We start from the raw sequence: 25972 nt of genomic DNA, 5'->3' as shown, positions 1-25972 counted from the left end.
TTTGTGTGCCAGAAACTAGTTTTGCTTTCTTTTACAAGCGAGGGAGTGCTCCACCTTCCTGAGCAGTCTGTCCGCCCCCCGTTGACGTCCCTCTCCCCGCCGCCGGACACACGGCTCGCGCACTGGGCTGAGCCGCCCGCGTTCTCGCCTCCGATCCGTCTGAATCCGAGCAGTCACTCGTCGCTTCTCCACTTAGCTCGCTAGCTGTGTATTTTCTCCTGACAAGACGCCGGTTGTCCAGAAACATATCAGGTCAGTATTGGCGAGTTCACGACGTTGAGCTCACGTGCTTCCGTAAACTCGCTCGTCCGTTTGCTGCTGATAAACCAGGAAACTGAGCGCCAGGCAAGGTGGAAGTTGTCCAGGTAGTGTCTGCGTTACTTGAGGCGTTAGTTTAGCTAGCTGACCAAGCTAACCAGCCCTCCTCTCGGTCCCGACCACGGGCCTCGCTGCTAACGTGAATCGGACATATTATTACCGTGAGCGCAGGCTGGGATTGAGCTGGAGAGGTCACGGTACAGTCCACTAACTTCTTATAACAACAACATTATCGGGCAGTCTGTCTTTACAGGTGAACTATGCTAATCTGAAACACACCGTCGGGCTGACTTAACTTGCAGCAGCGGTGTGTGTGAGTGTCGGGGACGGAGCGGAGACTTTTGGACTTGTGGAATTTGCTCCAGTGTTTACCACAGTGGTCGGTCAGTTGCTAAAGGAGGTCCAAGCGTGTGTCTGTTGCTGGTTCACGTCTCCCCAGACGGCGTATCGTCTCACCAGAGACGTCTGGTTAATTAGTCCGGTAAGTTAGCTGCCGTGGTGTTTTCACCAGATGTGCCACCTCATCGACAGCTCTCGATCCCATCATGGCTAACGTGAGTGCAGCCGGTGTGCAGCCGGTGTGAAGGGCCATGTCGCTGCCCACACCGGCGCAGCTACACGGTGGACTTCAGTGAAGCAACTGCACACGTTCAATAGGAGAGACTCTCCATTTGACAGTTGTGCTGTTAAATGTGTGACTTCGGCATGCATTGTTAACTATAATACTACTGTATGAAAGGCGTGATGCACTGCATACTAAAAGCAGTTTAACTTGTTAGTTTGATAGATCCGATTAACGCTTTGATGGGTTGTAGTATTGAGCTTGGCAAAGGCAATATCATTAGAAATATTTGAATTCTTGTATTTCTTTTTACTTCTCCATATGGAGTTTCGGATGTATGAGATAATGGCTAACATTAATGTATATGCTATAATATATACGAGCTGAAATGGGTTTCATGTATGCTTGTTGTCAACTTGAAAACCGGTGAATCTGTATTCTCAGACAACACCGGTGCAGAATGGGTCTTATTCTGTTCTCATGTCCTGTTAGGGCTTTTTTAAACCTTCCTTTGTCAGTGCTAGCAGGGTCTGACACAATCATCCCAGCAGATGTTTCCTCCAAACGGAACAACCAGAGCTCGTTTTGGCCTTGTGATGACAACAGCATACGTGTAGGAGTGAGGGTTACATCTGCGAATACACACCTCCAGACATAAAGGAATACTAAGCCGCTTTTTGTGTTAAACGTCTGTCATTAACAACATGGAAGTTACATCATGTCAATGCATTCATTTTGAGGAGTCTCGGTTCTGTTTTACAGGCTGACATCTACCCGTTTCTATTTGTGTATTTACATCAGAAAACATTCATCCAAACTACATGGAATTTGGAGTTACACAAAAGTTATTCAACACTTTTTATTATTTTGATTCCTTTTAACATTGGTGTTTGGCTTTTTTGCTATTCTGCAGATTAAAGTGACTGTCAGTGGCAAAGGATTAGCATTTCTGTAGTGGGAATTTCTCCAGACTAAGTGGATGAATTCCAGCTGACTGCTTCAGTTCACCGGACAGAGCTGAAACGTCCTCCGTTAATGCTCACACAAGTCGCAGTAAAGCCGGGTGACATTCAACTGAGGCATCATAATGTAGTTTTAGGCACACTAGTCATATTCCACAGGCTTATGGGTCAATCATAGATATTGTTCAAATGTGTGACATTTTTATGTTGTCCTTTTAGTTTTTGTGCAATAGTCTTCAGCTATTGTAAAGCTTTATGTCTCAGACCTCCTCTTGACCTGAGGGAACTAATCGGTATCATTCAAAGGCACGGTGGGAGAACTGGAACGCTGCATTTGAATGAGGTCACAGCGTTCTAATGGCGAGTCTTTGCTCTCCATTGAGAAGTATCTAGGAGGGTGTTTTCCAGCATGTCTTCTCAACCCTTTTGGTAAACCTACATAGTGTAGCTCTTAGGCCCCAGGAATGAAAGGTATGATTGTATGACACTGTTGAACTTGTTCTATATTCATTTTCTACCCTGTGGGAGGTTGAGTGTCTTTGCTGACTTCAAACTGACTCAAAACAGTTTGACTTAGCAAGACAAGGCACTGGACTTGTTTATTTACAATATTTTGAGGTAAAAGAAAATGTTATGGATTTTTAATAACCTTAACATACAATCAAGAATACTCTCTGTTCTCACCCATAAGGTGCTCATGCGTATTCCAAGTACAGAATTGACATGAATCCTGATATCTTAAATCCTCCCAAATAAGGTGCTGTTCTCTAACTGGTAGGTGCACTGCATGTGGAATCCAATAACATAAATTAAATATTAAAACCCCTTTTAGTACATTTTTTATTTCTTTGCTAATCACACACTAATATGTTGTGATCATAAAGGCCTGCTTGTACATATACAAATACATAATGTAATAATTGTGAGGCCATGTGGTTGATAAAGCAGCTCATCCTTGCTTCAGGTTGCTGACATGCAGTTTGCTGTTCCAGACTGTGGTCGCTCAATCAAGCATCAGCATTGGTGTCCTATACTTTCTATATGCCTGTTCTGCAGGGATCATGTTGGGGATGTTACAGATCTGACAGTTGTTTTACCTGAAAGCTTTACAGTATTCAATTCAGTTTATTTTGTAGAGTCCAATATTACAAATTTGCCTCAGAGGGTTTTACAATCTGTAGACATACGACATCCCTGTCCCAGGACCTCACATCGGATCGTAGTTTTCTGTTTTGATTGAATTAATCCAGGCAATAGCAGTATAAAAAAACCATAATACAACACTGAGTCATATTGTCAAACTACTAACAAATTCAGGGGGACCATGTTTAAATAGTACATTCTGCCAATCAATGCTGTGGTGAGATAATCTGACAAACAGGATAATCTGCTGCTGATTGTGGTTTTGTTTCCACAATAATCCTGTTTTTGGTAAAGTTACCAACCTGATTTAAAGGATTCCATATGCCAGATTTATAGATTGAGAGAGTGTTTGGGGTACTGCTTGTTTTGTGGTCAAGGTCACAGATGATGAGCTTTTCAGAAGTTCATAATGGCAGCAACATAGACTGCATATCGTCTGGCCTTTGACGGGGTATTTTTAGACGTGGTGTTGTGTGTGCTGAGGAACTTGTTGTCATAACAGAAACAAAATAGACAGGAACAGTCAGCATATGGTACAGTGGCGGCTCCTGAAAAAATTCTCAGGGGGGGCAATTTTTTTTATAATGATTAACCCAAAACCACAGACCTTCAGACAGCTGTCTATGTGTAGCTTCGTCACAATGCCATCAAGTCATGTGACTCCAGTCAGTGTTATGGCTGTGACTGAACTCTGCCTGTGAGCTTGCAGTTAGTTCATAATCACAGACAGTCTGAGGCCATCTGTCAGCTGTCTGTCAGTAATCCAGCTCCTGGTCTTTGATTTGGTGATTTTTTTCAACAAGATTTAAATAATTATTATAATAATAAATATCAGATCCCCATTTGTGACTCCTGCATCTGAGCTTTTTCAAATAATAGAATAAATGCAATTGTAATCACTTTCAAGTAAACCAGATTGCTCCACCAGACAAGAAAAAAGCTCAATGTTGAGCTTTTGTTTTGAAGGGCAACACCAGAAAAGCCAAACTCACGGAGGTAAGACCTGGCAAATCGCCAAGAATCTCGGCTGTCGCGCATGTGCAGGCGCAACTTGTTAATGCCGTAACGTAAACATTTACACTAAGGTACAGGCATCTCAACATTTATTTATTGATGACTTAGTTTTATGTCTTTGTACTTTGACCTTGTGTAACATGTGAAGTTATCAATAAAGGTCTTTCTGCATTTCCCCTGCGCCTCACCTCTCGTCCTACGTTCCTCTTTCAGGAGCACAGCTGACAACACGGCTGTCAGAGAACCCGTTTACAGGCGTTCATTCAAATCAGGCGGAGATCTTTTCTGACGTCGATCGTCAGGAAGAAAACGTTTCAGAAGAGACTTTAGAAAATGTTCGAGAATGAGGAACAATGTGTTTCTGATTTTATTTTCATTTTATTTTGGAGAGTGACAGCGAACGTCTCCGAGATCTACCGGTCGATCGCGATCGACGTGTTGGCGACCGCTGCTCTAGGAGGTCCTACTTCTTTGTTGCCAATGTGTCTTCATTGTTACGCCGACCGAAAGGAGTCTCTTTCGAAAGAAAGAATTGAATCGCTGCTGTAGCCCTGAGCACCGGCCACCTCGACTGAATACGCCTCTGTCGCAGCTGTATGACGTACTGAGACGCTTTTACGTCGATTACTGATGACAAGCCCTGGAGGGGCGACTCCTCCCGGAAGCCATAGAGAATGCATTGAGAGCTCTGTTTTGTGAAAAAAATGGGTTTAACATTGGAGTCAATGGGAGAGGTCTGGGGCGATTTTCATTTCGCCCAAAGTCGCCCCAGAAGGGGCGGGGCCATTTGAAGTACGACTTTAGGCTGACTGAATGACTGTTACCTGATTGGACAATGACATACAGAGGCAGAGCAGACGTCTAGTGGTAGAATTAGACTTTTTTCTTTTCCCCCTGAGGCAGTGCGTCGCCCCAATCGCCCTTATGGATAAGCCGCCCCTGATATGGTACATTTCCCAAAAGTTGATTTAGTAGTTAAATAGTTTAATTTCTTGTTGATTAGTTATCAGTGGTTATTTGAGTGCTCAGTAAAAATATATGATTTATTTAAGTAATATTTCTTTTTTCCCCCTTCCAACAGGGTCCTTTTTGTGAGCAACACTTTTTCTCCCTCACCCCTTTTCCTTTTTTGTAAAAAATAATTTTGGTGAGTCGAGAAAAACTTCACCATCACAGAGCTGCAACTTGTTGTTTTGATGGTCTGGGGTCAGTCTGTACCCTATGACGGAAAGCCTTGTGGGTCTAACGGATCACAGGAAGAAACATGAGCACAGCCAAGCCCAGTGGGATCAAAGGGCCCAGCAAGATAGGAAGACCCCCAGGAGCCCCCAAGACCAACCCCAGTACAGGTGAGAATCTTCCCTTGTGCACCTTCTTCAACTTGTGGTGAACTTGTGTTTGCCTTTGAGGATTCCCGAGCTAGCGGCTGTTTGCTTCACGCTTGTGGCGCTGGGTCCATGTTTCTTAAGTGGTTTTTTTGTTGAAATTCCAATAAATATGAATGTGATATTACGTCAAGCGTTGTTACGCTTTCTTGATACTTGTTGGCCGACTTGTAGTTTATGTCATCATACACCTTGGCTTGTAGTGCCTTGTCGCTATACCTTTTTAATGGGCTCATGCAGTAGTCTCTCTTTTTGCAAGGAGCTTCAGCCAGAACGGCTATACAAGGCTGTCCATTTCATTGGATGGACAGAACTGATAAATTACAGACACTCATCAGCTGTTTTATCTCAAATCCCAATGAATATACAACAGGAGACCCACATTGAGATCACACTGCCAACACACTATTTTTAGGTTGCACTAGATACAATATTAGAGCATCATAAAACATCCTAATATACAGTAGGTTGGAAACCTCAGATTTTCTATATGCCAAGCTAAGCATGTCACTGTTAGGAGGGAAACATGTAATGTCCAATGGAGACTGTTAGAGCTAACAAAACAAGTTTAGTTGTCTGGGGTTTTGGCATTTCAGACACTTATTTAAATCACTATACTTTTGCAATCACCTTACAAAATAAATGACATGACAATTAAGACCTGCATGATGTGTGATTGATCATTTGTGATGTATTACAAAGGAACATAATGGAAAGGTGATAAATAATAATATTGAATAGTCACCTAACCATAGCGAGAGGCAAACATTGTGCTGTACAGCATGGAACTATCATATCCATGTAGTGGTCTATGGGTTGACTACTGTCACAGGCTGATTTCGACTTGGAGCAATCAAATTAGAAGTTTCAGTTTAGAGTAGTGCCACACGATCCTCTTCAGGGAATGCTAGAGAAACTCTGTACAGCTTAGTCCTAGTTGGTTTAGGTTTGCAGTCAGGGGCTCAAAGTATCATAAGCAAAGCAAGTGACTATTTTGTGCCATGGATTGGTGATGGCGTTCAGGACACGTAGCTCCCAGCTTCTTGCCAAAACCAAAGTAATAATTCATATGAGAAAGTTTTGCTTTTGAAACATTTAGCAATATCATTGTCACTGTGGAATTGTATTTGAAGAACCTGACAATTTTAATTGATGTATAACTGTTGGTTTACTATACCTGTTTAAGTGAGTGAGTGAACAAATTTAGACCGAAGAAAAATTAAACCTGCATATCAAAACCGCTGCATCAAATCACATGATATTGAAATTGCTTGCGCTAAGAAAATGTTTTTTTAAGACCTTCTGTTCTTTTTGCTTTTTTTTCAGCTAAAGTTAATGCGGCCGACAAATCCGATGCAAATGGCGGCGAAGGAGAAGCAGAGGGTGCTGGGGAGAGCTTCCAGATAGGGGACCATGTGTGGGTAAATGGGAATAAACCAGGCCACATACAGTTTTTGGGAGAGGCACAGTTTGCCCCAGGACAGTGGGCCGGGATTGTTCTAGATGAGCCAATTGGGAAGAATGATGGGTCAGTTGCAGGGGTGCGCTATTTCCAGTGTGACGCCCTGCAAGGAATATTTACCCGGCCATCAAAGTTGTCTCTCACAGAAGGGGAGGCTAATGGCACTCAGACGGCACCGCCCTCCCGCGCTGCGTCACCCACTCCTTCAGTTGGCAGCGTAGCATCACATGCACCTGCCAAGAAATCAACATTACCTTCAACGACCACGACAACCAAGAAGGCCTTCTCCACGACGCCAGCTCCGCCGGCTACACCACCCTCCAACCTTGTACGCGCAAACAGTGAATCCCTCTCCAACCTCTCCGAGACTGGATCAGTCAAGAAGGGGGAAAGGGAACTGAAGATGGGCGACCGAGTATTGGTAAAGTTTGCTACATTATCGAACCCAAAAAAAGACACCAATTTAGTTTCTTGATATTCCCCCATATGACTAACCGAACCCTCCTCTTCTTGGTAATCGCAGAGAAATGAACACATTAAAACACGGTCAGAGTTAAAGGAACTCCTGCTCCTAACACTGTTGAGTGCAGTCACCCTCTGTGTGCATTCCTGTACACTACCGTTCAAAAGTTTGGGATCACCCAGACAATTTCGTGTCTTCCATGAAAAATCACACTTTTATTTATCAAATGAATATAAAATATAGTCAAGACATTGACAAGGTTAGAAATAATGATTAATATTTGAAGTATTCATTTTGTTCTACAAACTTCAAGCTCAAAGGAAGGCCAGTTGTATAGCTTATATCACCAGCATAACTGTTTTCAGCTGTGCTAACATAATTGCACGGGTTTTCTAATCAGACATTAGTCTTCTAAGGCGATTAGCAAACACAATGTACCATTAGAACACTGGAGTGATAGTTGATGGAAATGGGCCTCTATACACCTATGGAGATATTTCATTAGAAACCAGACACTTCCACCTAGAATAGTCATTTACCACAATAACAATGTAGAGAGTGTATTTCTGATTAATTTAATGTGATCTTTATTGAAAAAACTGCTTTTCTTTGAAAAATAAAGTCATTTCTAAGTGACCCCAAACTTTTGAACGGTAGTGTATATTCTTTTGCATTTAAATAATTTGGTTTTACATGCTCACCATATGTTGATGTTAGTTTGGCCTCATTCTCTTCTCCCTTTGTACATTTGCTTTGATGGCATTATTTCACTCAGAGTTTATCACCAGACAAAGCTGATTACTCTTTAGTCACCCACTGTTGAGATTAAATGTCGGCTAATATTGAGTGTGTTCCTCTTAGGTTGGTGGTACAAAGGCAGGAGTGGTACGTTTCCTTGGAGAAACAGATTTTGCTAAAGGCGATTGGTGTGGCGTGGAATTGGATGAGCCCTTAGGAAAGAATGACGGGGCAGTGGCAGGAACAAGGTACAACAGCGACTGGATCTGTAAATAATTAAAAGAAAAGTAGTTTTACTTGTTAACCACATGTATTCTATGATTCACATTATCATATTTGTATTCTGTCTCCCCAGATATTTTCAGTGCCAACCCAAGTATGGCTTATTTGCTCCAGTGCACAAAGTCACACGCATTGGCTTCCCTTCCACCACACCAGCCAAAGCAAAACCAACGGTTCACAAAGTAGTAGCTACACCACCAGGACTAAAGCGAAGCCCGAGTTCCTCCTCCATCAGCACCATGAGTTCTGTGGCCTCCTCGGTCAGCGCCAAGCCCAGCCGTACAGGCCTGGTGAGACATGGACACACTCGGTTTCATCTGTTCTTTCGAATGCTCGGCTTACTTCCTCATCTGACCTGGCTTGTATTCCGTCTGTCCATAGCTAACGGAGACATCTTCACGTTATAATCGCAAGATTTCCGGCACCACAGCCCTGCAGGAGGCGCTGAAGGAGAAGCAGCAGCATATTGAGCAGCTAATGGCTGAGAGGGACATGGAGAGAGCTGAAGTTGCCAAGGCTACTGGCCATGTTGGAGAGATGGAGCAGGAGATTGGCATGCTCCGGGATGACCAGGAGCAGGTCAGCTCTCCCAGTGCTTCAGTATTAACAAACCTGTTGATCTTAAAGTACTCTGAGAATTAGAGTAGCCTGGTCTTCTATGTTGATTTATTTTCTTATTTTCTTTTCTCAACCTTTCCGTTGAAGATGGAGACCAAGATGGATCAGTTACGTGCCTTGGTAGAAGCTGCAGACAATGACAAAGTCAACCTGCTGAATCAGCTGGAGGAGGAGCGGAGGTAAGGATTCCCAGAGGTGTCACCAGTCAAGGAACCCAACAGTGGTATCAACATCTCTATGTCGTCTTGCCCAAGGACACATCGACATGGGCTAGCAGAGCCGGGGGTCGAACCCACGATCCTCTGATTGAAGGACAGCACTGCTCACCACTGAGCCACAGTCAAAGGGAAAATATGTGCAAACTGAAATGTATATCATATAAAGTCCTGAGGAAAGAAATGTGCCTGAGCTGGCTTAACCTTGCTCTTCATCTTTGTTTTCATATATGTTAGTTTGAAACCACACCAACACCATGATGTTTCTCTGTTGAACAGGAAGGTGGAGGACCTTCAGTTCCGCGTAGAGGAAGCTTGCATCACCAAAGGAGACCTGGAGGTAAATGCACAACACAAAGCCACACCATTGCAACTACCACATGTGATTAAATCATACATTTGTTATGTAATACAAAAGTGGATGTTTTGTCCCTTCCCAAGTCAGAAGCAGCAGGCGCTCCATTCACCACTCCACTCCATATTAGGATCTCAGTTCACATACACCTTGCTCTATTTCCACAACAATAAAGTGTTGTTTTTTCGTGCGGGGGCGGGAGGTGTTTTATCCGCGTGTCTCCTTGTGTGCAATGCGATTTAACGTTGTGAGAGATTGTATACGTTGTTACAGAGCGACAGTTGAGTCAAAGTGAGCCTTTATATAGCCTCTCGTTCATGTTAGCAATGTACATTCCGTCCTGCAGTCTCAATAAGCGTGTTTGTGTTGACAGCTGGATGATGGCTTCATCTTGCTTTAGATGAAGTGCTCTCAAATGCACCCAGTGGTGCAGGAAGGCTCTGGCTTTGATGACGAGGCGGAAATGCATCCTTACTGATATCCATGTGTTCACTGAACAGAAGGCATATTGATGTTGTTCTAGTAGGGTTAGCAGAGTGAAATACTTAATGTAGAGTTAACTTGTATGTTATATTTTGTAAATAAATTGTCCCAGTTAATTATCAAAGCTAGGGGATTGCGCCTAAAGGGTCTGTGTTTTGCTTTTTCCCTCACATAATGTTATGTGATGGAAATAATGTTAACATTTAAAATGTATAATATGAAGGATTTGTTATTTATTCCACAGTGCTACACAGGACCATCTCAATTACCTTGAAGGCAACCAATCTCAAACTAGATGTTTAAATTGAGGGCTACAGGGTTAGAATATCCCTTTATCTTCTTTTAAAACATGTATACTAACAGTGTATTACTTACTCACAGCTGTGGATATATTAAAAACTTGCATGCAGCTTGAAAGACGCCAACAAAACATCTTCTCATCGGCCAAACTCCAAAATGCTTTGTTGACTTCAAGCTGTTGGAGGCGTAATTACTAATGGTGTGCTCCCTGTTCAGTGATGTGATGTTATTGCGTCCTCTTCCTCGTCTTGTATGTTGGTCCAGTGCTCATCATGGAACCACTGGAGATGCTCCCTTGTCCTTTCACTGTCCAGTCACAGACCTGTATTCAGTTTGCCCACTGCAATTAACTGTGAATAACACTTAACTATCTAATGTCATTTATACACGAAGATAGATGTGCCAGGCTACATTATAGTGTGTACTTACTCCATGGGTATGCAGCCATTGTAACCCATCAGTACACTTGCATACAAAGTACCCAGGAAATGTACAGTGAGCCCTCAAATATATTTCTAAAAGTTTGATGGTGTCATAATCCTATTATTCTTATCTCATTCATAACTGTGTATGTGGTATATACTCAAGTTGAGAGTTTATTTTGTCTGATTGTGTCCATCAAACACTTAATGTATGCCCCGGTTTCAGCTGTTGTGATAACATTTTAAATTTATGCCTTTTCCCTATTTTAAAATTCAACTTTTAAATCAATATAGTAACATGCAAGAAAATAATCACACAAATGTGACAGGAAATGCTTCAGTAAGTATCCATAAAACCATTAGTCATAGCCGACAATAACAAGAAGTCAGATGGGAACCCTTTCTGTTTCCTGAGACCAGCGGCTTGAGCTTCTGCGTTACTGATTGATTAAGTTGGTCACAACGGTGATTGGCAATGGTGGCTCGTGGTGATCTGATAACCGGTGGTTTCTATTACAATACTTTCTCTATACGTTGTGGACGATGGCCTCATCACCAAAGAGAGAAAGCAGAGTGATTATTGATAATGCTACAGGCCTGATGATTTTACCAATATAAAAACAAGACATAATGTTGGTTTAGTTTTTTAAATGCTGAGTAATGAGTAATGTGTCCAACATTAGATATATGATATTCCTTTATTTGTCCCACAGCAGCGTATCTTCTATGTGATCCAATCCATTATAGTGTGGGGGTTAGGAAACGGCCATTACTGCTTTCTCTCCGTGATGCGGTCAAGTCGTTTTTATATAATATATTTGCTGGCTTGACACATCAGATTTCCAATGTATCATAACAATCTATGCTTTGTTTACCAGGTGTACACTTTGCATGGTAACTTATAAACTGCCTCCATCAACATACTCATCCTGCATATTCATAACACAACATGGGCCCCTCTTTGGTCGCTTGTTTTGTATTTCCCACCATTCTTTCACAAATTCCCTGTGTGCAGCTGTTTATGGTACAGCCTGAAATGCATGGGGTGTCTTCCCAGTTTGTCATCAGTCCCTTCCCACCCCCACCCAATACCATTTCCCCAATCTCCCAAATACACACATACACACGCACACACACCATCAACATGATCCTTGACCCCTTCATCCTCTGTCCTGTCTCACTCCCTCTCTGTCTGCATTGGGCTGGCATGTGATGGTGGCACTGGTGTGTTCTCTTCCTCTCCTCCTTGTTTACTAACAGACGCAGACCAGACTGGAGCATGTCCACATTAAGGAGCTTGAACAGAGCCTACTCTTTGAAAAGACCAAAGCTGAGAAACTCCAAAGAGAGTTAGAAGACACTAGGGTAATGAATTCTGCTCTGTAGTGTGCTGCGTTGGAAAAGAGGGCCTGTGCCGGGGATAGTGGCCAAAACGTTTCCAAGGGGCGCAGAAAAGTGCCGGGTAATCACTGGAGCTTTGCTTTGTATGAGCTCGCATCTGTCAGGCTTCACACAAGAAAAATAATTCTCCTGATTTTATAACATATAATTAAATAATAAACTAATGCATATATAATGTTAAAAAAAAATGCTCAAATCAGTCCATTCAGTAGAGAGTAAGATTTACTAATTTAGCATGACAATTTGTGCATTAACTACATAATACTTTTGTCTTTCTTTTTTTCCTCCCATTTATATTGATTCACTCAATTATGTTACGTTGTGTAACATTCTATTATTCCTGTAAAATAATAACCATATGCATCTTCCAGCTAACTTTAGTAACGACTCTTTTATTTGTACTAATTTTTGATAAGTCCCCAACCTGAACTCTCTCTTGCTTTACTGGTATCATTGCTTAACCAGACAAACTTCTCGCTTGTCCCCGTAATCATTTGTTCCGTGATCCTATGTTTTACTTCCTCCAGTCCCTCCCAGCAACCATTTGTCCGGCTTATTTGGTGTCCCTGCATTTTGCTAGTCTAATACCTGCTCCGCCTCCCAGACTACGTATCCCTGTGTTCCTGTACATTATAGTCACAAAGGGTATCAGGAGAAAAAAAGGGCTATAGTTTCCACTGGTTCCCTTTCAACAATTAATTCATCAAGAAAATGTTGATTTGATTACATTATTTAATTCACCAAGCTATTCAATATTAGGTAGAAGCAGTAAAAAGGGTTTTCTGACTTCATAACTCCTAAATCATGAAGTCAGTATTACCAATAATTCAGAGATTGAGAGCGATAGTGTAATGGATGGTGGAAAATGTCTTGCACACATAGCTCCATACATGCTTTCTGTGTTCGCTTCCATTATTTGGACCATACTGTTTATAGCCATGAGAGGTCAGTATAACACCTCTTTTCTTTTTTTTAGATCAATGTTTTTCATGCCCTCCTCATAAAGCAAGCACGCTGGAAACATTTTAATGTTGCTATTACCAAGTGTGTTGTTGTCCATAAATGCAGTTTAACAATCTTTTTTCCATCTGTTCAGTAACATAATGATCAAGTCTTTAACACACGTGTTACTATTGCTTCAGTATGTCAGACACATCTTTTGAATATAAGATTTCTGCTCTCAAAGGTTGCCACTGTGTCAGAAAGATCCCGTATTATGGACCTTGAGAAGGATCTCTCTCTGCGTACAAGAGAGGTAGCCGACCTGCAGCTGCGTCTTGCGACCCAACAAGGCTCCGAGGACTCAGACTCGACTCTTTCTCCCCTTCTGGAGGAGATAAACTCCCTGAGAGATCAGTTGGCTACCCACGTAGTTAAGCAGCAAGAAGACCTAACAAAGTACAAGGAGAAGCTCGACGCTCAAGAAAAGGTCCACAGCGAGGCCGCCGTCCTTCTGCAGGCCACATCTGTAACGCTCTCTGGTGACAACGAGCAGTTGCAGATGCGCGTAAGCCAGGCTGAGAAGGAGAATTCTGATATTGTTGAACTGTCGCGTTCCAAGTTGGAAGCGGTTATTGCCTCTCATCAGCAAGCCATGGAAGATCTGAAGGTGTCCTTCAGCAAAGGGGAAGGTGCCCAGACGGAAGAACTTATCGAAACCAAAAGTGCACTGGCGAGTCTGAAAATAGAGCACAAGGTGGCTCTAGAGGAGGCTGGAGCCAAGCATGAGGCTGAGGCCGCAGTGTTGACCCGTGAGATGCAGGCACTGAAGGCACAGCTGTATTCTTCGATTGAAGACAACGAAAGACTGGAAGAGTCACTCCGGTCCAGCGTTGACAAAGCAGAAGAGCAGCACCTTGTGGAGATGGAGGACGTTCTTGGAAAACTCCATAATGCTGAACTCGAGGTGAAGGACCTCGAGGAGAAAGAAGCAATGTTGGCACAACAGGTCCAAGACGAGGACAAGGAAACCAAAAAGCAGATTTCAGAAATGGTGGCTCTGCGCAGCCAAGTAGCGCAAGGTAACCAGGAGCTTGTGACCCTGAAGAGTCAATTGGAGGTGGTTCAGAGCCAAGGGAGCAACCAGGGAGCCAAGGTGGGTTCTTTCTTTCTTCCGTTTGGTTAGTATGTCATTTCCAGACGATGCTGTTTCTCTTTGTTCATTGTCATTTTCACTTGCATGTGCTCTAGGTCAGTGAATTGAACTCCCAGTTGGAGGGCCAACAGCAAGAAGTCCTCACTTTGCAGCAGAGTCTGACCACTGTCCAGCAGGAGAAGGATGCCCTGGAAAAGGAACTCGGAGGCCTGGTGTGACTTTTAACCTCATTTTGGACATGCAGTACCTTTTGGTGTTGGGATTGAAGTCATTATATTTTGTATGTTCAGTGCCCTTCGATGAAAACACTTGCTTTTCTCGACTGCAATTTCTTGTTACTTATCTGCCAACATATGCAAAGATAATAATATCTACAATGAGCTAATTTCAGCTAAAATATCTGCTAATTTGATTTATCAGCTGATCTAATAATAAACTAACAAGCATTCACATTCTGTACAAACCACAAAGATTGTAATTAACATTCTTTGTAAATGTGCGATTGCTGAAATTCATGCACAAACATTTAATGCAAAAATATTTTTTTCTAGAAACAAAGGTTGGCTGAAAGCACAGAGGAGCAGACTTCATCATCAAACACTATGCAAGGTAAATGAACAAGCAATTGTAACATTTCATTTGGTCTATAAAGGTATCTAGGATCTAAATTGTAACCTTTTTCTTTTTGCAGAAACACTTAAGAAGCTCAGTAAGAAGGAGGAGCAGTGCACATCCCTGAGCACAGAATCAGAGTCACTAAGAAGTCTACTTTCCGGTGAGAACTTTAGAAATGCATTCATTTTTTATGTTTTGTAAAAAGTTTCGTTTCTTTTTTTCCCCATTTATCGTTGAACCTCAGATAACCTCTGAACCAAGTTGTCTTGTCTTGGCTCAGGGCTCGAGAGGAAGCTGAAGGCTGCAGATGAAAAGCTTGAGCAGCTCTCAAAGGACAAATGCAAGCTAGAAAGTGATATTTCCGACATGATGAAGACATCTGGTGATAGTTCTGTACAGCTGACCAAAATGAATGATGATCTCATACAGAAAGAAAGGTGCCACACTTCATTATGCCCTGCTCTCGTATCACTTAATTATTCCACAACACATATGATACCAATCATGTCAGAAGTGGATACTCATTTCCCTTTGACACATGGATAAAAGTGATTCTCGTTGTTCCATTCCATGCTGTAGTCAATGTTTGTTTCAGTAATCTAACCCGTCACTGAACATCCTCCTCAGATGTCCTCTTTTTTGTGATCACTCAGGAGACTTGAGGAGTTACAGAGTCAACTATCAGAGGAGAAGGAGAAGGTGGCACACTCGAATGATCAACTCCAGCAGGAACAATCCCGCAAAGAGCAAGAGCTGACGGGGACCAGAGATGCCCATCAGGCTCGGATAAGTGGCCTCCAGGAGAAGATTGCTCACTTGGTAAGTATTGTTGGGCAGACGCAAAAATGACACAGGCACTGTGTTTGAGAATGAAACTGCAGGTACTTTAAAGTTGTATGGACATTAAAATGTGTCAGACTTTCTTAACTAAGCATTGAAAAATCACTTCACTTTCACGTCAGAGTCACAGGCTGATAATATTCTTTGTCTTTCTGATCTCCTGTTTTCTAGGAGAAGACTGTCAGACAGGGGGAGGCCCTGGTTGAGGAACTTCAGGCCTCACAAGAGAAATCCACCTCTCAGGTTTCCGAGCTTCATGTGAAGGAACTTGAGGTTCTGCAGAGTCAAGTTGACGAGTTGAAGCGAGAGCTTTCCTCCAACCGCGACACAAACCTGGAGCTTGAGAAGTTGGTGTCGGAGCTGCAGCTATCCAAGGAACAGGCTGAGGTAAGCACACACACTCGAAGGTACACACATATTAGTTTAATCTTGTTCTTCCAGGAGCTTGTTTCATGTAAATCGGTATTTTATATATTGCTGACTTTGCTAATGTGCAATCATTGAAAATATTTCTTTATGTAAGAATTCTTGTTGAATGTATATTATCAACAACATTCCACATTTAATTACCATCATACATACGCATATATTTGTGATGAGTTCCTCATTTCTACCCAAACATAACCTCTTTCATATTCATTGGATTGTACCATTTGCCATATGCTTGCAGGGGACCATTTATGATTATTGGACAAGCCAAAAATAATGCTATCGATACGTACCGAGTTGTTTTGTGACTGCTAAATGGAAATATAAGCACTGGATAGGATTCAAGTTGAATCATTCGTAGCATTTACAAACTGTATGTACAGCTATTGATTTTAATTGTTGACTACTTAAGCAATGTACTCCTGCTTGCATTATTTATTAGCCTGATATTTAATTTAAGTCGAACATTTTCACTTTTCTTTATGTGTTTCTATATTATGAAAGTCATTTATTGACAACATACATTGGCGACAACAGTATTTGTTTTCCCATCATTTTTATTTATAAACAAATTAAATTAAATCTACAATGATACACAGAAAGTAGAATAATGTGGATTCCCGTAATAATTTTTGAAATTGGTAAAAATATAACTTCAAAACTAACAGGAATAGAAATTCAAGTTTAAAGCTTTTAAATGCAGCAACAAATTGGTAAAATCTAAACGGGAATTAAGATTCCAGTATGTAGTGTACATAGTGTATACATATATAACTTAATTGAAAAGTTTGGCCCCGTGGACACAGATCAATCTGAATGCAATAGTATTGCTATTGATGCTGGTGCCTCCCGAACCATCAGCTACTCCTTTGTATGTCTGTCAAATTTGTTTGGATTCATTTAGTGAATACATTTATTTAAAGGAAGTGCTGAAGTGAAAATGTTCCACCTTATTTATATTGCTGAAAACCTTTGTGGTGTAAGCTGTGGTGTGATCTTTTGCCATTTTGATGCTCCTGCAGCTTAACCTTTCCAATTGGATATCACTTGGTTGTACATATCGGCTTGGTTTAGGTTTTGACTCATCTTACTTTTCCCTGTGTGTGTGTATATATATATATTTTTTTATATATATTCCCCTCCTTTTTTTTTCTTTCAACTTTATTTTCCCAGTGTCTTTCTGCTGAGCTTGACGCCAACAAGCATGATGTTGAACGTTTGACAAAAACACTGGAAAAGCAGAATCTAGATCTGGAAAATACATGCAAAGAAAGTGAAGATGTTAAGGCTGAGAAAAGTAAACTGCAGACTAAGCTCTCTGCCCTTGAGATTAGTCACCAGGAGCTTTCAGTCCAGAATGAAGAACTGCTAATAACTAAAGATAAGCTATCAAAAAATGTGGAGCAACTACTTGCCAACAACACGTGCTCGGATGAAGAAAGGATTTCATTAAACAAGGAACTGGAGAAGCTCAACAATCTTCTTCAGGAAGTACAAACTGAAGGCAAAAACCTGAAGCATGCCAAAGGTGAATACCAGGCCCAGATTGAGGAGTTAGAAAGACACAATGCAGAGAAGACTGACTTGCTCCTTAAGTGTCAGCAGGACATCAAGCAAATTGAGACTAAAAAGAAGCAACTACATGAGGATTATGAAAATGTCTGCAAAGAGAAGAACCGGCTTGAAGATGACTTCAATGAAAGCAGGTCGAAGCTCACATGTGAGAAGGACAATCTAATTCTAGAGAGAGATTCCAGTAGAAATGCCAAAAAATTGCTTGATGCTAAGAATGCTGATTTGCAGGCCAAACTTAAATCCTTAAACTTAGAAAAAGAAGATCTTACATTGAGTAACTCCCGGCTGCAGGCCCTAACAGAAACACTGACGAAAGAAAAGGTGGGGATGTCTTCTGAAATCAGTGCTGCTCTGTTGGATAAAAAGAGCCTTGAGACGGTGAAGGAGGAGCTCCAGAATAAGCTCAGCGCTACCAAGAAGGATTTGGAGAGCTCTGTTCGTGAATGTGACGAACTGAAAGCCTCCAAAATGAGCCAGGCTCAAATGCTTGAAGAGTTCAAGACGAGCAGTAAGGTGACTGATTCTGAGAGGCTTCAGCTTCTGCAGGAGAAAGAAGACTTCCTTGCAATGCAAAGAAAAGTCTCTCATGAGAAGGAAGAGCTCCTCAGAGAGATGGAAGAAATAAAGGAGAAGTTTCAAGTCTCAACAGAACAACTGTCAAAGGCCAAAGAGAAATCTAAAGAAGCATCATCTTCTTTTGAGCAAGAGAAGCAGGCACTTTGCCTTCAGAATGCCGAAATTGAGATGGCTTTACATGTTATACGAAAAGAAAAGATGAGCCTTGATTCGGCTCTAGAGCAGCAGAAAATGGATTATGAGCGTTTGTCAGGGGAGACGAGAGAATTGGAAGAGAAGCACACAAAAACCATATCTGAGAATAATGCTCTTTCTCTTGAGCGTGATAAGCTAACTAGTAATATTCGAACCGATAAGGACCAGTTGGATTGTTACTCAAGAGCTAACGACGTCTTTGATCAGGAGAAGTCTCATTTAACGACGATGCTGGAGGAAACCAAACGGCAAAACCACGACGTTGAAGCAGAGATGACCTCTTTGAAACGAGAGAAGGCGGAGCTCCAAAGTGAGCTGCAGAAACGAACCTTTGATATTGAAATTCTTGAAAAGGGCAAAGCTGAACTTGTTGAAAAGCACAGTACACTAAACAAGGATTTTGAGAATGCTAATTCAGAACTTGTCCAACAGGTCGATAACCTGACAAAAGATTGTCAGCGTCTGCAGTTGTTGCAGACCGTAGCGGACAGTAAAGTACCGTCCTTCCTTCAAGAGATCCAGGAGTTAAAATGTCAGACTGAATCGATGTCGGGGGCCAAGCACCTTCTTGAAACCCAGTTACAGGCCGAGTCCAGTGAACGAAATAAAGTTATACTCGACAAGGATGATCTATCCAAACAAAACGAGGAGCTGCAGAGATTGTTGTCCAAAGTCACACAAGAAAATAAAGAGATTTGTTCGAACCTAAAGAATGCTGATGAGCAAAAGAAGGCTTTTAAGATGGATATGGAGGCTGTGAAGACTCAATTGAAGCAGCGAGAGCAGGATACTTGTCAGTTGATGGAAGATAAAGGGCAGCTGTTCTCTAAGCTCGAAGAAAAAGCCAAACAGATGACCGTCCTGACCACAGAGAAGGAAGACCGTGTAGCTGAACAGTGTAAATTGGAGCAGAACATTTCTTCTCTCCACACGAGCCAAGAGCAGTGGCTGGTGGAGCGGTCGAGACTCCTCGGAGAGATGGAGAACTTGCACGCTACCCAGAAGGAACTGGAGGTCGACGTCAAGAGCCTACGAACTGTAAAAGAAGTTTTAGAAATGCAATGCAAGGATGCTGCCGCGGAGGTTTCGGCCTCTGCCGTTGTGAAGGAAGAGATTTCCTCCGGCATCTCGAACCTAACGGCTGAGAAAGGAGCGCTGCAGGTGGAGAGGGATGAAGCCACCCAGAAAGTCAGGCAGCTGGAGTCCCAACTCAAAAATGCAATTTCTAAGCAGCTTGAGGTATTCCTCCTCCTCCTCCTCCTCCAGTAGTGATCACTGACTCGCCTACCTTAGAGTGGCTTGAGCTATGTCACCTTCTCACTGCATGCTTGCTTGTTTCTGTCCCTTTCCGCTTACCTTTTCTATTTGTGTGTCTAACTTTCATCTTTCATTTACTAACTGCTGTAAATCACCCTTCGCTCTCAGCCTGTACCTGTGGGTTTATAACGTGATCTAATGTGAGGCAAATTATTTTGGCTTATATAACTGTATGTCTAAAACTATCTTTATCACGATAACCATCTGATGGTGCTTCGTATTTAATTGGATTTGACACATGGTTGTTAGAAATTAAAGGCCCAATAATCGTCTTTACAATTTCAGTCCAATTTTTAAGGTTTTCTTGCAAAATCTCTCTGGTCAAATACACTTAAAACAATATTAAGAAACAATGAGATTTGTTGATATGAAGCAGCTTTCAGGGGTTGTCGGTATCCGTTCTGAGGCCACAGGAGTGTTTTAGAGAATATGCTAATGATCTTCCTGCTTAGTGTAATTTTGATGTTGTTAATTCGCAACCAGAATTTGAACTTGAAACAGTAAATGAACTGACATTTGAATACCTGATTCTAAATCCTAAATTAATGCAGATAAAGCATGCGATTAATTTATTTAAAAAAATATTTGAAAATGAAATGGTCAAGCAATGCATTACGAATGGATTAATCCCATTTCCTTTTGGGGTTGGTAGAGGTCACAAGGTGTTCATCTCAACCAACCAGTTGCTGCTGTCAATTTGAAATCCTTCTAAGCAAATATCCTGCTCATGCACCATTTAGGCTACAGACGCCTCTGATAAGACTTCTGAGACCCTCGATCAGCTGACGAAGGAGAACGCCAGTTTGATGGAGGAGAAGAACAAAACCCAATCTTCATTGGATGAAGTCCTGAGCTCCAAGCAGAAGATGGAGGCACAGGTCAGAGATGCTTGCTTACTTTGATGTGTACGCTTTGAGAGGTTGCTTTCTGAACCTGTAAATTCAGCAAATTAATTTCATTATTGTTTCAGCTGAAAACATTGAAGAACAATATCTCCAAATACGAAGAAGATATGAATGTTTGCAAAGAGCAACTTTGCATAGAAACGGAGAGGACTGAGAGTCAATGCCTTGAGATGTGAGCATACATCCTTTTGTTCTGGCCGCTTGGAGAAAGAAAATCTGTCGGATTTAAAGTTGATTAATATGATATTATTGATGGGTTATGTTAAATGATGAAATGCGTATCTATAAACCAATATGTTGTCTCCCTGAATTGTCAGGATATGTTCGATGACTGTGATGTTTGTGTTTATTCAGTGAGGAGCTTAAAGCAGCGGTTTCTGTGAAGACGCAGTCCCTGCAGAAGCTGCAGGATGATAAAAACAAGCTGACGCTGGAGAGCGATAACGATGACAAATCCCGGAGTGATCTTGCGAAGGTGCAACACTTTAAAAACTTGCCATGAACTTACAACCACCGGAACATTTTGTGTTTAACTATTGATCTGCCTCCATGACTGTATTTGAACGGTGCATCTTGTTCCCCTCTTAGCTCAAGGATGAGCACTCGAAACTCAAAAAACAGTTGAAGCAAAGGTAAGAGAAGGCACACTTGTGTGATTTGGACATTTACTCAGATCTCTGCAAATTTCACCAATACTTTGAAAGCCTTTTATCTCAATAAACGCAAATGCTTTCACCTGTGTGACGCATGCTAATATGCAGTGCATGTGTAATTACTTTCCTTCAAAAGCCTGCCAAATAATGCCTTCAGGTACTTCACCCCTTTAGTACTGTGTGATGTCGGTCATCATCATTTAACAGTACAAATATATTCACCTCATATATGTCGGCAGATACAAGAACAAGCGAGGCATGGTCACATTGGGTTTACTTTCAATGAATTCTCCTAGAAAAAGAGGATGTGATGCCATGTTTCTGATGCAGCTCACAGAAAGCAAGCTCATGGATGTATGAATGCATGTACCGGCACTGAATATCATGTTTCAGATGTATAATTCAGTTCATCTATTCAGTTTATTGTGAATTGTATGCACATAAAACTGTGTAAGGCAGAGGATACATGAATGCCATGATGTGTAAGGCTGAGGCTACATCAGTAAACAATCCTAATAGTAGTAAAGCTTTACTACTATCTGGTAGTAAAGCTTTACTCTGACCTCCGAGTGCTGGACTGAACTGGAGATTGCACCGAAACGGGAAACGCAAGCAGGAAAACCGTCTGTCATTCAGGCTTTAGTGAAGTGAATGTGTATGTGAGCATTGCTAAGGGCAAAGCACATTACATCATAAGTCATTATACACATCATGTCATTTAACATGCAGCCTCATCTCATCTGCTTGATATTTTCACAAGTACTAATTTTGCATGATCTTGTTCCATTGTCCTCTTCCTTTATTTCAGTTTTTAATATGGTGTCTGTACCATAAGTTCCTTTTGATGTTTTCTTTATTTGCTGTCTTACTATTTTGAAGTGTACTAAGATTGGACAACTGCCAGAGAAAAAATATTCTTAATTGTCTTAATGTTGCCTTAAATGAGTGAACAAATCCAGGTAAATAGATAGTTTGCGTTTGGGAGATTGGGGCCAGTTCTTCTCTGTCTGGAGAGATTGTTTGCTTTTAATCCATGTTGTGTGTTTGACAGTGCGAGCACCTTGAAGGAGCAGTTCGACAAGGAGAAGGCCGTCCTCCAACACGCCATCCAAAAAAACAGTGCCTTAATATCAGAAAAGGACCAGCAGGTGGAAAACCTGAAGACTGAGGTGAGAATGAAATGCATGATGAAACTCTTGTCAGCAGGTATGACAGATTATAGACAGCTGTTGCACTTGCACAAAATGAATTCAAGCAACTCTCATATGGCGACATCATAAAGGGCAAATGTGAGTGTGGATAGAAAGAGTTATAAGCAGAAACTTTGATTTATTAATTTGCGTTGCCCCCTCAAGTCAAGAATCCTAAACTGTTGGTAGATTTGGAGGACTAGAGGGGGGGGGGGGGGGGGGTACTTTGAAATCTCATATGTAACTTCAAGCTTCATTTGCTTTTGACAGTTGTGGAGAAAAAAAAACAGAAGCTGAAATAAACATATCTTACATTGAAGTCTCACAGGATGTCACTTCTAGGTCCTCTTGGCCTACTTTCATTTTGAATGTGCATGCTACAACATGGCTGACCTGTGCATGTTGAGCAAGCAGACCTGGAGTCAGTGCAGACCTAGTGACACATTTCTTATTGCAGGTTCATAACACTGGTTATACCGTCAGTCTCTTCAATCCTGTTTTGAATTTACCGATGTGAGGACTCTGTACGCTCAGGTCTTGACTTGTAGAATAAATACTCAAATTGAATGTATGCTTTTATTGCTGCTGTTTTTAATAGACCCATTCAGTTGGTGACTTCACTTGTTCACATCACAGAATGTTTTTGAGCAATGGGTGAAATGAAACTCAACACCTCTTTCAATATTGAACCGCCTCTGTTGTTTTCCTCCCAGCTGGTTGGGCTGCGTGGGGAAGGTGACTCCGTTAAGGGGACCATTCAGGCCTTGGAGCGGGACAAGTTGAATCTACAGGACCGAGTTCAGAGACTGGAGAAGGACCTGGCTGCTGGGCCTGGTGCCATCAACACGTCCTCAGGTAAGAGTGTGCTGATCTCATGACCCGGCTAATACGTCTGATGGCTCTAGGTTGCTTCTCTGTAATGGGACCTCCAAAGGAGAACAAGAGAACCTACTCCTGCATTTAATGTGATCTTTCACCTGTTTCCAGATGATGCCGTTTTGGACCAATTAAGGGAGGCTAAGGAGACTTCTGAGAGTCAGGTGTGCATATCTTTTCTCTCATCCTATATATTACTATTCACACGCCTGGATAGATTTTTTGTTTTGTTTGTTTGTTGCCATTCGTAAGTGTTAAGATGCTTCCCATACCCTGGCCCATATAACGTGTGCCTATTTGGGCCAGTGGTACGGAAACCGTCTTCATGAATGCTGTGTGTGAGTCGACTGCGCTGCTTACTCAGACCTTTACTGGCAAAAGCTACCTTTGATGAAGCAGTGTAATCTGACTGTGACTGTTTGTTTACTGATGTATCGCTTACAGTATAATGTTTTAATCCGGTTAATGAGACAGCGGGGATAGACATGACTCGTGAATTGGTGTCACGGTTGTCGTGGAATACGTCACCGACGGTGATGAGATGATGCTCGTCAGTCTCAAACATGTCCTGCCTCTGTTTACTCAAATGTTATACTGTGTCAGTGATGACTTGAATATGTCGTCTGGTGGCTGGGTCGTAATTTTAATTTAATTTTATGTTTTGTATTCTTCTCTCATTCTCTTTCTTAAACCGACTCCTCTCCTCTGCCCTGTCTCTGATGTTGGCAATGCTGCACCGCCATCAGGCAGCGGTTTGTGAATGTTTTTCATCAGCTTCACTTGTGCATGTTTGTCTCTCACTGTCACTTTGGCTCGTATGTTTCGTCCAGTTGATCACAGTAAATCAAGCTTGATTTCTCGATACCTTCAGAATAAATCAACTCTCTGCTAAAATTTCTCTGGAAAGTTACAGTATCAAAGATGCTGATATTAAATCCGTTACGGATGACACTTACCCACTTATGATGAGCATCTTACTGGGTATTTTACTGGCTCTTCTTGGGACTCTTTCCAATCTTGGCATTTTCTTTGGCCGAGAACTCAGTGACAATTCGCCTTCATAGTCCAGATTAGATTTATAATTTGGGGGATGTGGCGGGATATAGTTTTATATATCTATAATAATGTTATAGGATTGAGGCAAAGTCTGGGCACATAATACAATAAACAAATGTCACAAGGAGACCCTATATCATAAAGAAATATATATTCTTTGTATTATAGATTGTGTAATAGATGATGATTCATCTGCATCATCAATGATGATACTTTTATACGTCTACAGATTGAGTTCCTGAATTCAGTCATCATTGACCTCCAGAAGAAAAATATAGAACTCAAGGAAAAATTGGAGATAATGGCGGCTGCTGCTCTCAATGGGAATAGTCCAAGTGGGCTGGACAACTACGATGGGTAAGTGTCATTCATATCACTCTCAGGCTTAAAACTGCATCGCGGTACAACTCGATCTCTTTGGATACATACGGAGCTACTCTCTTGTTCTCTGCAGCCATGACAAGGAACCCCCGAAGAAGAAGCTTCCACCGAGGCTGTTCTGTGACATCTGCGACTGCTTCGACCTCCACGACACCGAGGACTGTCCGACGCAGATGCAGATGCCCGACTCCCCTCCGCACACCGCCTACCACGGCAGTAAGGGTGACGATCGGCCATACTGCGGCATCTGTGAGGTCTTTGGCCACTGGACCGATTCCTGTAATGACGACCAGACCTTTTAAGCCTTTTTCCACCCCTTGTTCGCACAATCAATATTTTTGCACATTGTTGGATTACCGCTGGGGTTTTGGGGTGTTGGTTTGTACGTGTGCGTTTCATGTGCTTGCTTTTGCCAAGCGTCTTCATTGTCCTTACCAGTCCTTAAGCGCTCTTATGGGAGAATGGGCCCAGAATCTCTACAGAGAAAAAGTCAGGCCGACAACATACAGAAAAGTAATATACAGCCGTTAACAATTTGTAATCGTAAATGATTTTGGAGCAGAATGTTATATCTTTGGTTTGTGTGAGTGAGGGGATGCTGCAAGGTGGATGTATCATTAATTTATCAATTACCTAACATTGTTTGCACAGCTTGTTGGGGAGTAAGTAAGATGATATAGTGTCGTGAGAAAGTTTATTTGAAACTGTAAATTACTTGATTAAAAAAGAATATCAGCTAAGCGCAAAAATTAGTGAGCGATAGTTTATTTTTTTATGCCTGGAGATACTCTGGACTCTTTCCAGGTTTGACGGTATGAGTGTTATTTTGTGAATGTTGATCACAGGGGGGAGATTGTTCTCCCTCTTGTCTGGAGTGGAGCAGTTAGACCCTCTGCTGTTTGGCTTTAATAGGAACGTTGATGGGTGACTCTTGACGAAGCAGTGAAACCTAAAGCACTTCAGATGTACTGTAATCCCTCAGTTACAGTGAAACAGCCTCTCCAAAAAGTTTCTTTACAATTAAAAGATCATTTCTGTATGAAACGATAAAATACTTCGGTATGTCTTTTAAAAATGCTTTAAATATCTGTAATAAATTGTTGTATAATTAACATCTGTGTCGACTGTTCGATTAGAAGTGCTTTG

General features: G+C 41.8%; 1 protein-coding gene across 5 annotated transcripts; it reads left to right on the top strand.

The window, feature by feature from the left end:
• The first annotated feature begins 123 nt into the window (after positions 1-123).
• On the top strand, positions 124-25938 carry clip1a (CAP-GLY domain containing linker protein 1a). 5 transcript variants are annotated; one of them, XM_056418380.1, is made up of 27 exons: positions 124-252; positions 5081-5348; positions 6711-7267; positions 8171-8295; positions 8403-8619; positions 8711-8908; positions 9035-9126; positions 9442-9502; positions 11983-12087; positions 13310-14218; positions 14314-14430; positions 14770-14827; positions 14910-14993; positions 15114-15270; positions 15487-15652; positions 15845-16060; positions 17276-19687; positions 20506-20643; positions 20736-20842; positions 21025-21145; positions 21259-21302; positions 22375-22492; positions 23227-23368; positions 23501-23553; positions 24136-24141; positions 24675-24802; positions 24900-25938. In XM_056418380.1, the coding sequence occupies exons 2-27, from the start codon at positions 5264-5266 to the stop codon at positions 25126-25128; spliced, it is 6645 nt and encodes a 2214-aa protein (XP_056274355.1). In that variant the 5' UTR covers positions 124-252; positions 5081-5263; the 3' UTR covers positions 25129-25938. The 5 variants fall into 5 exon arrangements, with proteins under 5 accessions (XP_056274355.1, XP_056274353.1, XP_056274357.1 ...); XM_056418378.1 differs by having other exon boundaries at positions 24136-24228; XM_056418379.1 differs by lacking the exon at positions 124-252 and adding an exon at positions 443-515 and having other exon boundaries at positions 24136-24228.
• The last annotated feature ends 34 nt before the right edge of the window (positions 25939-25972 follow it).

This window comes from Pseudoliparis swirei, chromosome 7 (genome assembly GCF_029220125.1).
Source record: "Pseudoliparis swirei isolate HS2019 ecotype Mariana Trench chromosome 7, NWPU_hadal_v1, whole genome shotgun sequence".
NCBI classification, from domain to species: Eukaryota; Metazoa; Chordata; class Actinopteri; order Perciformes; family Liparidae; genus Pseudoliparis; species Pseudoliparis swirei.
This window is presented reverse-complemented; position numbering and strand designations above follow the sequence as displayed.